An 11051-nucleotide genomic window follows, 5' to 3' on the forward strand; every position below is an offset into this window, starting at 1 on the left:
AGAGTAGAAAAGTTCAATTCAGGAAAATCTTGAACAGCATAAGATTTTTTCAGCACTGCAACTCATGCATATTGCCTTAATCATAAAAACAGTAGGGGTTAAGGAAAGATAAGTATTGAAAACAATTTATTAGCCTCCCCCACACAATCTATACACAGCAATCCGAATCTATAAAAAGCGAAACTGAAATTATTCGGAATCTATTTATAGAAACAGAAATGCACTCAATTGAGAAAAAGAAGGGAAAACCAAATAAATTATAGAAACCTGATATATATTTAAAAAGTTCTCTCAGAAAACTATGGAGCTAAGATGTGTCTCCTTGTTCCTCGAAGATGCAAAACTTGTACGCTATTGCAAGATGTCAACAGATGCTAAAAGGCAGTAACAACAGCTCAAGGTTACCCTATTTGTCCACTTTTGGCACTTCCATCTGTTTCGAACAAATTCCTTTCCGGGCACCATATCAGCAAACAATCCGACTAAAAGACAAGTACTGCAGAAAAAAGCGTAAGCTAATGAGTGTAAATTGAAAAGGTAGACTCCCCAATGAAGAACATGTAGAATTACAACCAATGTTTTAAAAGGCTCGCCTCAGGGCGCGCCTAGGCTCCCTGTGAGGCTGGGCTTGAGGGTTGCCGCCTCTGTTTTGAGGGAGTGGGCGGAAGGCGACGCAGGAGCCGCCTAGGCGCGCCTCGGGGGATTTTTTTTTTTTTTTTTTTTTTTTTTCAACTCCCAAACCCAAATTTTGGGTAGGGTTTTAACTGCCTCATTCATCTTCCTTGCACTATCATCTCTCTGCTTTTTTTTTTTCTGATTTTTATTTTTTTATATAATGGATGTGTGCGCTATCTGCATGCATTATTATATGTGTGCTCATTTTACTTTTCATCCTCTATTATATATATATATATAATATAATATAATATAATATAATATATGTGTATATATGTGTGTGCTCGGGGTGATTATTGATTAATAATCTTTTTTTTTTTTTTAATGTAATATATGTGTACACTCAGTGTATATATTAAAAAATTTAGGTCCCGTGAGGCTTCGCCTCACACCTAGGCTGAGCTATCCCTCGTACACCTCACCCATTCCTCACGCTTTTAATACATTGATTACAACTGAAAATATGATCCACTCAGTTTTGATTATGCATGATACCGTTAAAAAATTGTTAATTTCAGCATTCAGAGAGGAAACATATCAAATGATAAGCAACAAGGAAAATGTAGTGCATCACTCTCATTAAAGAAACAGGGAATAGATGAACTCACATTAACCGAAGGTGCGATTTGCACCCACTGCTGTAGATGCATCAAAGGAGTAAGGATCTTCATCATCCTTCTTCAGACTTCCATTCGATCCAACGGTTTGGGAAATCTCAGCCTTCAACTTCTCATGCTTCTCTTTTAAATTTGAAGATTCCACAGCTGCTGCTAAGCTTTGTTTGATTTGTTGCTCCAATGCCACAATTCTATTTTTGGCTGCTGAATTGGGTGTCGTCCCTGCCTTTGCTATCTCCAACTTCAGTAGCTCAATCTTGTCCTTCAGGTCTGTCGAATTGATTACACTTTCAATCCTCTCATTAATTTCTCCATTCAGATCTTCGATCTTGTTCTTAATTTCTGAGGGCAAAGTCTGCTCAACTGGCTCTTTTGCTTTTAATTCAACATCCAAACCCAATGACTTGAGGACATCAATAAATTCAAATGCCAACTCTTTCTTCAATTCCACGATTTTCTCCTTCAGGCTGTCACCCAAATCATCAAATTTAGACACCCCAGAATTTTCAACCTCAACCCTAAGTGCCACAACCTTCTCCTTAACATCTTTCCGATCCATGATCTCGCTGAATTTCTTGTTAACTTCCTGCTTCAGTTTTGCAGCCTTCTTGTTGCTCTCTGCAAGATCATATGCTTTAGATAATTCCTTCAACATGTCGAGTTTATATTTTAGGTCTTCATAATTAGGAGCTGTGAGCAGCCCCTTGTTGAATTCCTCCCTAAGCTTATCAAGCTTTGCTTTTAGAGCTGGATGCAGGAGTTGGTTCTGTGCATTTACTTTTGCAAATTCTTCTCGCAATGTCGCAAACCTCTCTTTCAAGCCCAAGGCTTTAACTGCCTCAGAAAATTCAGTATCCACCTCCTTTCTCAGTTTTCCTATCGTCTCAGTCAGTGGCACCAATGAAGGCTCATTAGAAGATTCCTTGGCTTTCAAAATTTGCTGTTTTACCTTTTCAACCTCACCCTCCAAATCCACAACCGGGGTCTTCACATGGATAGGCACTTCTTTTGGTTTCATGTTCTTTTTCTTCTTTGGATCTATAGGAATTCCTTCTTGGAACCCACCAATTTTCCGGAACTTCATCATGCGATGCTTTAATAATGCTTCTGTGTCCAACTTATGGAGCTCCTGAACAAAACCAAAGACATAAGTTAGGATATGATAGCTTAAATTTAGTTTTTGTAGAAGAGAAGTCACTTACATCCATTTCTTTGTTAATTGCATTTTTAATCTGTTGAGAGGTCCATGCAGGATCCGCATGTGCACCACCAAGCGGCTCCTGTTAAAGGGGATAAAATTGAATCGAATCTTAGCTGCCACATTAGCAACACTGAACACTAACAAAAAGATAATGTGCATTTAGGGAATGTTCTTTCTTCGAATGTCAAAGTTTCCCATGAGACAGGGTGAGCTTGGATAATGAAACAAAGGAAAAAACAGCGAATTTGAGTAAAAGAATCTGTATGGCATTCCTGTTAAAGGCAAGAAAATAGAAAGTTTATGCCAGATTGGCAAAATCGAACAAAGTCAAAGATTATCAAGAAAAAAAAAAAATCATAGCTGGGAATGACCATTTCTAATGTATCAGTGATTCCAATGACAAGGACATGTTTGATAAAGGAACCAAGGAATATTATCAAGCACACCCCAAGGAGCACCACAGAAATATTTGAAACAACAATGTCATCAAGCTACATTATTTCTTCGACATATCCGCATTCTAAAAACAAAGACGCATATAGAAAGCTAAAATGGTAGGATTGCAAAACATACAGGGATGATGCCATCTGCAATTTGCAGCTTGCACAACTCAGTTGCAGTAATTTTCAACTTCTCAGCAGCCTGCAGAAAATACAAATGAAGTTTTAATAGTCTATGATCAACTAATCAAATAAAGACTAAGACAATAGTAACTGTCGCATAGACCTTTGGAGAAGCTTTAGAACTCTTCCACAAGATTGCTGCACATGCTTCTGGACTAAAAACAAGAAAAAAGGAGAAAACCCGAAGAAAACAATAAATTAGTTTTATGCTTAACTGAACAGAAAAAGGAAAACAAGCCTGAAAGTAATCACTGATCTACTCATATATAGAACTCAATATTCTGAACTAATGATCAGAAAAGAACGGAATTAATCTGGATATATGGCAGACCTACAGTCTCAGCCTCCTTCCAGGGAAGTGACCCCTTTAGAGATATATCTTACAAAGTTAATATACTAGTACACCACCACATGAGAATCATCTCGTCACTCAAACAATGAAGAAAAGACGAGCACATTTCCATTTGAACAACTTCTCTAAGATATTGAACAAGACAAAGCCAAATCCAAATTACCTGGCAACATAGAAGACTGCATTTTCAAGCATTAACAATTTATTAGCACAACCAATGGCAAGGGCACCACCAGAGCCACCTTCTCCAATGACAATAGAGACAATAGGAACTTTCAGACCAAACATAGTCCGCAAGTTGTGAGCTATGGCTTCACCCTGAATGTTTGTAACACAAACAAATTAGGTGACCCAATACAAAATCTAAATAAGAACCATGTGAAATTTAAGTTACAGCTACAACATACTTGGCCCAGTTCCTCAGATTTAAGGTCTGCATATGCTCCAGGGGTATCGATGAAAGTAATAATTGGGAAACCATGGTGATCTGCATAATACATCATGCGCATAGCTTTCCGGTAACTGCATGGATAGTGTTCCAATATTATTTTTTTTCAAGTAATATTAAGTTAGACATGAAAGCTAATCTTATATCTTGTATCTTATTAAATGCACAAGTATCTATCACTTAGAGTACCCGTGAGGAGTAGGCATCCCAAAGTTACGCATAATGTTCTCCTTCGTATTTCTACCTTTCTGGTGACCCATGAACATATACCTTCTACCATCTATAGTTCCTATACCAGTGACAATAGCAGGATCATCGTACCCTGCTCGGTCTCCATGAAGCTCCACAAACTGTACATATTAAACTAAAGAAACCATTTAGTGTGCAATTATTTCCACCACCAATAAACCCACTAATTGACTCCCTTTCTCCAAAAAGGGAAATAAAGGATCAAATTGACAATACGCACAAACTCCGTAAGTATGTAAAGAAGTCAGTATCAGACCTTATCAGTAATGCTAAACACATGGTCAAGGAAAGTTGGCCTGTTAGGATGTCGTGCAATATTCACACGTTGTATAGGAGTCAGATTCGTATATAAATCCTTTAAAGCCTGAAACCAAAAGATATAAGTCCAGAGAAAACTTGAGAACCAGAAACTGAACGAGAACCGAAATCTGTACATTAGCTACTAATTCTCTAACTGAACAAGAGCCATGCATTTATTCATCAAACCTGGTTGTATTTATTCTCCAAAGAAATAATTTGATCACTGAAGTCCAGCCCAGTTTCGTTTGCCATCTTCCGCACCTGTGATCAATAAATGTCTCAGTAAAAAACACTTCCAAAGCATGACAAATTCCCAAACAAAAAAAATAAACTTAAACCAGCAAGAAGGCTTACATCAATGATCTTCTTTTCGATATCAACAAGCGGCTTTTCGAATGGCAAAGTAACCGGCTTGGGCTTCTCCTTCAATGGTTTGAAGTGAGAGAGATGAGTGAGCACTCCACCTTTGACATTGGGATCCGGATCCTCGGGCCAGGGGTACTCATGCTTCTTAACCTTCCTGAGCTTGGCGGCCACCACAAGGTTCCTCCTCATGCCCAACCTTACCTTCCCTAGGGCTCTCAACGGAACACCGCTAACACCATTACTCGAGCTCCGGAAAAGATCCGAAGCGGTGCTTGTTCCGGCGAACGCCAGTGGAGAATGAGATATCGAAGCCATTCTCCGGACCCGAAGGCTAATTCCTCCAAATTACACACTAATCTCGCCAATCAGATCACAGATTCCCAAATCCAGCTCCGAAATTGTGAATCTAAACAACAATTACCAATCAGATTATCAAAGCAATTTCTATAGTAGCTAGCTTCTAATTAGCAGCTCCCAACCCCCCGCCAAAACAAAAATCCAAATAATTAAACTCAAAAACTTAAAAATCGAACTAATTGAGCTGATTTTCCACGATTTTAACAGCAAGATACAAACTTTCTCCCCCAAATCACAATCTTTCCTCCATTTTTTAGCAATCAAGCAGAAAAAAATAATCGAAAACAAAAAAACCGAACCAAATATTCAACACGCACGAAACAAAAAACCTAATTGCAGTGTTCTCTTTCTAGAGCTTAGTGAGAAATGAAAGGAGAGCTGAAATTTTCTCGGGAAAATTTGAACTTTACCGGAAAGTAGCGGATTGGAGAAGGCGCGGAGAGAGGAGGATCTGAAAGATAATGGGGGCGGAGAGAGATGAATGAGTGTTATTATCGGCAATGCGAGGGAGGAGAGTGATAGAGGAGAGAGAAATGGCGCTTCGTGGAGATCGCCAAGGAGAGCGACGCAGTTTTGTTGGGGTTTTCTTAAGAGCCGAGTGTGCGTGAGTTGGGCGATACTTCTTATGGCTTCCGAGTTGGAAGTGAGTTGACTCGGTGGGGGAGGGGAAAGGGAGGGGCCTGGTTCGAACGAGTTAGGAAAATTATAAATAAATAGCCAGCATTTTTGGGTTTGGCCGTTGAGGGGATGGCAGATTCTTGGACTTTCCCTTTCCGCGTCCTCCTGTTTTGTATGGTCACGTTAAGTCATGTTAATATTTTATATTATTTTTTTATAAAGATAATAAGATAAAAAATAATAAAAATATAAAATATTGATATGTTTTAACTGTGACTCTACAAATAAGAAAACACGGAAAATAGGATGGCAGAGAATATGTCTGTTGAGGGGAGGGAGAGGAGTCAAAGGATATGGACCCTTTGGTTCTTCGTCCAGGCACGTGTGTGTTTCTGGCTCTTGCGTGCACGTGACTTGGGCTCGATGCCCTCAATGTTCAATCTCATAGGGGTACACTCCTAATATCTTTTATTAAATTAATTAAACCCCTTCATTGGAGAATTATTAGTAGACGGTACAATGGGTACATAAATGAATCTATTGTGCACATAAATAGGACTTTTCATGAAATTTCTAACACCTCAAAAATTAACGTTAATTTTCATGACAATATCATAAAATAATATGTCAAAAGTACGAGGTAACAAAAATTTCGTTTTGCGAGAGGTCATTTCTCTTTTTGTAAATAATGGGCAATGCAGTGTTAGGTAATGAATCAACGCAGAAGTGCTTCCCATGCGAACATTCTTAAAACTACCCCAAACAGTGTAAAATTTCATGAAACAAGGACAAGAAGATGGAGCAGATAGTGCCGGCCCCTCCAAAATCCAAATTAGTAGGCAATGCCGAAATGGAGGGACGTGAGTGGAAAATATTGGAAACTCCCTCTTAATTCTTATCATTGTTAGGTTATTAGGTTGTTGGTTGGTAGACGGTGCCATGCCATTGGGGCCATTTTAATTTAACTCTAAAAAATTGAGGTTTTATAATAAAATTAATTGACAATATGAAGAGTATTTTAATTATTTTCTAGATCTAAGATTAATACTCTCACATGCTTTCTTACGTGTATCGAAATTTTAAACCTAACATGTGAATAACACAATTGGGTAACATGAAGCACGTATGGTCATTGAGCTTCGTACATGGGATAACTTGCTCTGGTACCATGAAAAAAGTTAAGATTTCACTATAAAACCAATTGACAATACGAAAAGTAGCCGAATTATTTATAAACATATACAAAGTCCATTTTTTGCTCTTAACATTAACAACGTACATGAAATTGAACAAAATTGCAAATTACAATTGTCAAAGCTTTGAGGTTTTCAAGCGCAAATCTTACTAGAACAAAGTAGGTCAAAGTAATCTATAATTTGATGGTTCTTTTTTTTGTAAAGGTGATCTTAAAATAAAAGCGCATAATTAGATGAACAACGATACAAGTAATAATTGGAGAAAAATATAAGGAGGAGAATAAGATATAAAGTTTTGCACTCATTTTGTGTGTGGTTTTCCTAGTATCTATCATTGATTAACACGTTTTAAATCCTCCTTCACTCTGTTTTTATAAACCTAATACATGTCAATCAATAACAAAGACCACATATAAAATGAGCACAGAAGATTTGAATTTGGAAAACGAGGAAAACGATTTAAAAGCCTAGGCCCAGTCTGTTTATAGGCGGGACTGGGCTACCCGCGCATAGAAAAATTCAAAAGCCTAGGCCCAAACTACCGAACGAACGGCCAAGTCTCCCTATCTAACAACGCCGTTTCAAACCCCACGCATTTGTTTTATCCGGTCTCAGCCTTCACATTCCATCCACGGTCGTCTCCCCGAGCAGCTTTTTCCATGGCGGAGTCAGTTCTCGAGCAGTTGAGGAATGGAACTGCTCGGTTCGAGCTCGCCTCCTCCCCCGTGCTTTCAATTTCAACTTCCAATTATCCGTCGCACCAAACGGCGGCGTTCGGGGACCACAGCCACCGGTTCTTCGCTAGAATCGGACCGCCACTGTAATTTCCCGCTCTATTTTTCAACATTTCAACATTTCACCGTTTTATAATTTTCGTTTAATTTCATAAGGATTAAGCCCCTAATTCGTACTTTTTGCTTTTACAGAGGCAGAAGATCGTCGGCGATGAAGAAAGTTGAACGCTTTTCGGTTCAGAAAGTTACCGGCGACGGGCGCTGTCTATGTCGTGCTCTGGTATTTTGAGATTTTTTACATTTCAGACTTACAACCAGTAAAAGTAAATTTCCTGACCAACTGGCATAACCGCGTCTGCTAAAACTAAAATTTTGAGCTCTCTCTCTCTCTCTCTCTCTCAAAGTTTTAAAATTTATTCAGGTGAAGGGAATGGCTTTGAATAGAGGGGTTCCTCTTAGCCCAAGGCAAGAGAAAGATGATGCAGGTATATGCTGATTTTCTACATAAAAGTTCTCGATTTCAATGTGGACGTCATGAAAGCAATTGTCAAATTTTGTTGAATTTATGATATCGAAATGCTCTAAAAATGGTTGCAAGGACAATGTTTAGGACTGGTCTCTTAGGTTGCACTAAGTTTTGGCTTGGAGATTTTTCTTACGATTTTTGGTGGCAATTGAGCATGACTGAGTAACTTACTGTGAATCCATAGACGAACTACGAATGGCTGTGAAAGAGGTTATATGCGAAGATGAGGAAGAGCGCCCTAAGTATGAACCTGCTTTGGTGGCAATCACTGTCGATGAGTCCTTAAAACGGTAGACCTCTATCTTTCTCCTCGTGATTACAGAAGTTGTATCAGGTTTTGTTGTTCTGGCAGGTGCTTTAGCATGTCGTTATAATGGAAATTAATCTCCTATATTTGAAAATGTCTTTCTGCAGTTACTGCCAGCGCATCAATAGACCGGATTTCTGGGGAGGAGAGTCTGAGCTGCTGGTCAGTTTTCTTGATCAGACTCTTTTATTTCTAACACTTTGTCACTGTATGTATTATAAATAGTATCACTGGATTGTCAGCTTTAGATATTATCAATCAAGTTTTGTTTAGGTGGTATCCTAAGTTAACTAATTACTGTAATTTAGGCTTCAACTAATGGCTATTGGTCCCCGATAGGAGATTATCCGTATCGTGGGAGTTGATGTTTTAAACCAAATGCTATTTCTTGTCGAGTAGGTTAGAAAAAAATACGACTTCTCATATTTGTTGCTGTAATTCGTTTCTTGCAGTAGTTTAGGTGAGTGTTGAATTCTCTCTCTCTCTCTCTCTCTCTCTCTGCTTGTTTTGTGTGACCGATCACCCTCCTCAATACTGCAGGTGCTGTCAAAGTTGTGTGGGCAGCCAATCACTGTTTACATACCAGAGCATGAGGTATATTTTTCCATTAAGAATGTATTATCTTTATTGATGCCAACCAACTTATCTATTTTAGCTTCGGAGATAACTCAAAACTGACATATGAAAAGCTCCAAATCATCGACTGGTCTAACTATTTGTGCACGGAGCATCTTCATTTAGTATAATGGTGGAGATCGTTAGCAATGCATATTTTCTTGGTGTGTTTTCTCTCCAATTAATCGGATTTATAGTGAGATTTACTTAGTGTTTTAGTTGTGATCTGTTGGTTCACATAACTTGCAGCATACAAATGGTGGACTGGGTTCTGGTTTCATTCCGATTGCAGAATATGGAAGCGAGTTTACAAAAGGTTCTAGAAACAAAAAGCCCAGAAAGGTTGTGAGGCTCCTCTACAGTGGCAGGAACCATTATGATCTGCTTGTATGAGAGAGAGAGAGAGAGAGAGAGAGAGAGATTTCGAACTGAATAGAATGATAGTATTTTTTTTGTTTTATTAGCCTTTGTTTTTCTTTCTTTGATACAATCATACAGACTCTACTTAGTGGAATAGGACTTTGTTATTGTTGTAGAATGGCTGCCAATACACAATGTTATCTAGATAGTAGGGTGGGTATCGGGTGGGTTGGTCGAGTTGGATTACAACTTGTTGGTTAACCCAATAAATTCGGGTTGGCATTGGGTTGGAATTGTTGAAACACATTGTTGCCCAAGAAAATGGGTAAACCAACCCCACACACCATTTTTAGGCTGTGGGGTTTCATGGGATGGTATTAATTGCTTTCTTTCTTATTCCTAATTTTTGTATGAGTGTCATATAATCCAAAATTCATGTCTTTTAAATCATATGAATTGGGTATTGTACGCTCACTACATGTTAGTTAATTTTTGAATTTCATTTATTAAAATGAAGTACAGTGCATTTAATAACTACTAAATTATATGTATGTGTGTGTGTATCTAATGTATGTTTAAGCATTATTGATATTCAAGTGAGGTAGGTTTGTTTTAGTCGGGTCAATAATACTTCATCCCAATCCATCTATTGAACGAATGATTGACTTTTTACTCGATTTTTTTTTTTTTTTTTTTTTTTGTTTTTAAGTTTGTACCTTCAGTGTATTGGTTGTATGATAATTCATTGAATTGATGACGTGGTAATCTTGAGATCCTTATATAGGCTAATGTGTTTGTACCAAATTGACAAAAAAACTCATCAATTTAATGCAAGATTAGACATTCAAATTTCAGAAATACAAAAGTGTAAATGGATACAATTTTCAAAACCTTGGGGATTACACACTCAAATTAGAGATGTCTATTTCAAAAATCACTTCAAACCTATAGGATTTAAAATATAATTAGCCAAAAAAATCATGAAATTTAAGTGAGACAAGTGCTTTTTCAAAAATAAAAAGGTTAAAAAAGGGGTGCGGAAATTACTTCTATAAATAAATGTTGATTCATAAAGTGTTGGTAGTTTACTTTTACGGTAATACTATCCACACACTAATTTTTATTTTTCAAACATCAATCTTAATTTTTGGCCGTCGAATAAAATGAATTGAAGAAGACAATGACGAAAAATTAACAAAGGTGCATAAGAAATAAAAATATATGCATGAATAACACTATCTGACTTTTTTTTTTTTGAACCAACGATGTTATTTATATTAAAAGAGAAAAAAATGGGCTTAGTCTCTAATACGATTTTTAACTAAATCGAAAGTAGAAAGTAACATGTGAAGATTGACGTACCTGGGCACTCTTCTAACGTTGAACTGGATTGGATAGGTATTAGGGGTGGGTTCAAAAAACCGAAAACCGAAAAAAACCGAAAACCGAACCGGACCGAGACCGAAAAAAACCGAACCGAAAAAAAAACCGAACCGAAATTGTCAAA

At 37.6% G+C, this 11051-nt stretch overlaps 2 protein-coding genes across 2 annotated transcripts; one reads left to right on the top strand and one right to left on the bottom strand.

Moving 5' to 3' along the window:
* Positions 1 to 113: 113 nt before the first annotated feature.
* On the bottom strand, positions 114 to 5877 carry LOC137745238 (acetyl-coenzyme A carboxylase carboxyl transferase subunit alpha, chloroplastic-like). The gene is made up of 12 exons (XM_068485154.1): positions 5599 to 5877; positions 4820 to 5237; positions 4652 to 4726; positions 4422 to 4529; positions 4106 to 4266; positions 3876 to 3990; positions 3632 to 3786; positions 3220 to 3271; positions 3067 to 3135; positions 2495 to 2572; positions 1284 to 2421; positions 114 to 496 (listed from the first exon to the last, which is right to left on the bottom strand). Exons 2-11 carry the CDS (start codon positions 5144 to 5146, stop codon positions 1285 to 1287), a joined length of 2277 nt encoding a protein of 758 aa, XP_068341255.1. The 5' UTR covers positions 5147 to 5237; positions 5599 to 5877; the 3' UTR covers positions 114 to 496; position 1284.
* A 1729-nt stretch (positions 5878 to 7606) lies between these two features.
* LOC137746155 (OVARIAN TUMOR DOMAIN-containing deubiquitinating enzyme 3-like) lies at positions 7607 to 9994 on the top strand. The gene is made up of 7 exons (XM_068486236.1): positions 7607 to 7822; positions 7929 to 8016; positions 8158 to 8221; positions 8447 to 8552; positions 8677 to 8731; positions 9110 to 9163; positions 9434 to 9994. Exons 1-7 carry the CDS (start codon positions 7662 to 7664, stop codon positions 9575 to 9577), a joined length of 672 nt encoding a protein of 223 aa, XP_068342337.1. The 5' UTR covers positions 7607 to 7661; the 3' UTR covers positions 9578 to 9994.
* Positions 9995 to 11051: the final 1057 nt, after the last annotated feature.

This window comes from Pyrus communis, chromosome 9 (genome assembly GCF_963583255.1).
Source record: "Pyrus communis chromosome 9, drPyrComm1.1, whole genome shotgun sequence".
Taxonomy (NCBI): Eukaryota; Viridiplantae; Streptophyta; class Magnoliopsida; order Rosales; family Rosaceae; genus Pyrus; species Pyrus communis.

What these genes read in the sequence shown, in the direction of transcription:
- LOC137745238 (XM_068485154.1), bottom strand. Translation starts at nt 5,146, where the DNA reads ATGGCTTCGATATCTCATTCTCCACTGGCGTTCGCCGGAACAAGCACC. An exon ending in TGTTTAGCATTACTGATAAG is followed by an intron (nt 4,267 to 4,421) that starts GTCTGATACTGA and finishes TAATATGTACAG; the next exon opens with TTTGTGGAGCTTCATGGAGA. An exon ending in GCAGTCTTCTATGTTGCCAG is followed by an intron (nt 3,272 to 3,631) that starts GTAATTTGGATT and finishes TCTTGTTTTTAG; the next exon opens with TCCAGAAGCATGTGCAGCAA.
- LOC137746155 (XM_068486236.1), top strand. Translation starts at nt 7,662, where the DNA reads ATGGCGGAGTCAGTTCTCGAGCAGTTGAGGAATGGAACTGCTCGGTTC. An exon ending in GCAAGAGAAAGATGATGCAG is followed by an intron (nt 8,222 to 8,446) that starts GTATATGCTGAT and finishes GTGAATCCATAG; the next exon opens with ACGAACTACGAATGGCTGTG. An exon ending in TTTACATACCAGAGCATGAG is followed by an intron (nt 9,164 to 9,433) that starts GTATATTTTTCC and finishes CATAACTTGCAG; the next exon opens with CATACAAATGGTGGACTGGG.